Source organism: Otolemur garnettii, unplaced genomic scaffold (genome assembly GCF_000181295.1).
Source record: "Otolemur garnettii isolate 467f Iridium unplaced genomic scaffold, OtoGar3 scaffold00055, whole genome shotgun sequence".
NCBI lineage: Eukaryota > Metazoa > Chordata > Mammalia > Primates > Galagidae > Otolemur > Otolemur garnettii.
The window spans coordinates 8,169,107-8,171,725 of NW_003852450.1; the positions used below are offsets into that span (position 1 = coordinate 8,169,107).

At 43.9% G+C, this 2,619-nt stretch overlaps 1 protein-coding gene across 1 annotated transcript in view; it reads left to right on the forward strand.

Annotated features, from left to right (window-relative positions):
- CACNA1S (calcium voltage-gated channel subunit alpha1 S) overlaps positions 1–2,619 on the forward strand; it is a 68,601-nt gene that overhangs the window by 25,951 nt on the left and 40,031 nt on the right. The window contains 2 exon segments of the mRNA XM_012806611.1: positions 1,406–1,423; positions 1,682–1,906. Of these exon segments, the coding sequence (XP_012662065.1) occupies positions 1,406–1,423; positions 1,682–1,906 (243 nt within the window).

Sequence of the window (2,619 nt, forward strand, 5' to 3'; positions counted from 1 at the left end):
TTCTGGGGGCAGGGAGCACATTTGCTGCCCCTCTCTGACCAGGGTGGAACCAGGTGAGGTAGTTGATGTTGGACACCTCCCCAAGGGAAGAGGGAACGTGTGCATGGCAAAGAGGCAGTGCAAACATGGGAGATCTGCAGGAAGGAGGCCGGCCCAGCCCAGGAGTCCAGCAACGAGGGGACACCCCAAGCTCTCTCTCGCCTGCCTTTGTCTTAGAGAAGGGCTTGTTTGTTTGATGGTTACTTCCTTTTACAAATTCATACATAATTATGATTTTGAAAAAGCAAACAATAGAGAAATACATCAAAGAAAAGATGAAGGTCCCCACTACCCTGCAAAGACGTAACCATGGTAACAGACTGTATGCCTCCAGGGCCTTTTCTGTGCTTTCATCCCACTTGAATTTATGCCAGGATATTTTGGTTTGGTTTGGTTTTTTACATAATAGGGTTATTTATATTAACTACTGTCACTACAGAGACCAGAACAGTATCCAGCACACAGGAGGTGTTGCCAAATAATTGTTAAATAAATGAATAGAATATACTATGATCTCACGAACTACATTTTTTACTTAAAATTATCTACTGAGAATAATTTTTCCTTATCCCCTTTTGGTGTACCTTTGAGTATTAAAGCATTCCACAGTATGGATATATCATAATTAATTTAGTTTTTGACAATACCGACAGTGCTTCAAGGTACAGTTGTACATAATTATGACCATTCCACTGGCAGAATTCTAGAAATGACATTTCTGAGTCAAAGGCTACATAGAATTTGAACTTTGATAAGTATGCCAAATCGCTCTCCAAAAAGATTGTACCATCAAAGTGCCACTTCCCCACCCCCCTCCCCAAATAATATTAATTTGTTAAAGAATTTATAATGGGCAAAACGCAGTAAAACATCTCAGGACTGCTTTATTTAAAATTAAACTATAGGCCGGGCACAGTGGCTCATGCCTATAATCTTAGCAGTCTGGGAGGCTGAGGCGTGTGATTGCTTAAGCTCAGGAGTTCAAGACCAGGCTGAGCAAGAGCTAAACCTGGTCTCTACTAAAAATAGAAAAAACAAGCTAGGCATCTGTAGTCCCAGCTACTTGGGAGATTGAGGCAGGGGAATCACTTGAGGTGATTCTGTGACCTAGGCTGGTGACCTAGGCTGGTGCCACTGCACTCTAGCCTAGGTAGCAGAGTCAGAGTCTGTCTCAAAGAAAATAAAACAAACAAATTTAAAAAAAAAAGAAAGAAAGGAAAGAAAACAATGATGAATTTGTGGAGTGAGGGGCAGGATTTTAATCCATCTGCTTGGACAGCTCATGTCCTTAGCTTCTGTCAGGGCCTGGAGGGGAGAAGGGGTGGTCAGACTAAGTATGGCTGGAGTTTGTCTGAAAGTAAGTTAGGTAGATGGGACATAGATGGCTGGGCGAGGTGGCTCATGCCTGTAATTCTAGCACTCTGGGAGGCTGAGGCAGGCAGATTGCTTGAGCTCAGGAGTTCAAAACCAGCCTGAGCAAGAGTGAGGCCCCATTTCTACTAAAAATGAAAAAAAAAAAAAAAACTGAGGCAAGAGGATCGCTTGAGCCCAAGAGTTTGAGGTTGCTGTGAGCTAAGACGCCATGGCACTCTACTAAGGGTGAAAAAGTGAGACTCTGTCTCAAAAAAAAAAAAAAAGAAAGAAAGGAAAGATGGGACATAGAGCAGAGCAGCGCTTTGCCACCATCCCTCTGTCTCCTCCCTCAGCCGGCACTGGCGGCGATGGAACCGCATCTTTCGCTGGAAGTGCCACGACATAGTGAAGTCCAAGGTCTTCTATTGGCTGGTGATCCTCATTGTTGCCCTCAACACCCTGTCTATCGCCTCGGAGCACCACAACCAGCCTCTCTGGCTGACCCATCTGCAAGGTGAGACAGAACAGAGTGAAACCATGAAGAGAGTGATGTGGTTTGATGTCAAAGCCAGCCAATGGCACCACGGGTTTTGCAGAAGAGGTCAATTAGCTATTGGCATCATTTTCTAAAATTGTCAACTGTTGGTGCTGGGTCATGTGGTCTAATTCTCTCCTTGTACAGTGGGAAAACGGAGACCTCAGAAGGCAAGGTGACACACCCAACTGTCCCTTATGGCATTGTTACTTACTGGGGGCAGTAACGGCAACATATTGGGACAACCTCCAGCTGCTTGCCCAAGGGTCTGGGCAAATTACTCCAGTTTTAGATCACTAGAAATAAGATTGCCAGTAATTTAGCACTTTAAGTATGCAAGTTGAAATACTACTACAAAAATGGCAGTCTTTCACCAACTCTTTATTGAGTCTATCCTATATGTAAGTCCTAGAAAAAGAACTCAGAATACAGAAAGCACTAATACACTGCTCTTGACTTAAAGGAGCTAACTTAGCCAGAGAAAAAGACAGATATTAATAGATAATTTTAAGTCAAATCAAGGAGGGCAACAATTTAAGATAGCAAAAGGAGGCTCACAGAGGAGGAATGTTGGAGGCTGCAGATTTTTTTTTTTTTAGACGGAGCCTCAAGCTATCCCCCTGGGTAGAGTGCCATGGCATCACAACTCACAGCAACCTCCAACTCCTGGGCTCAAGTGAGTCTCCTGCCTC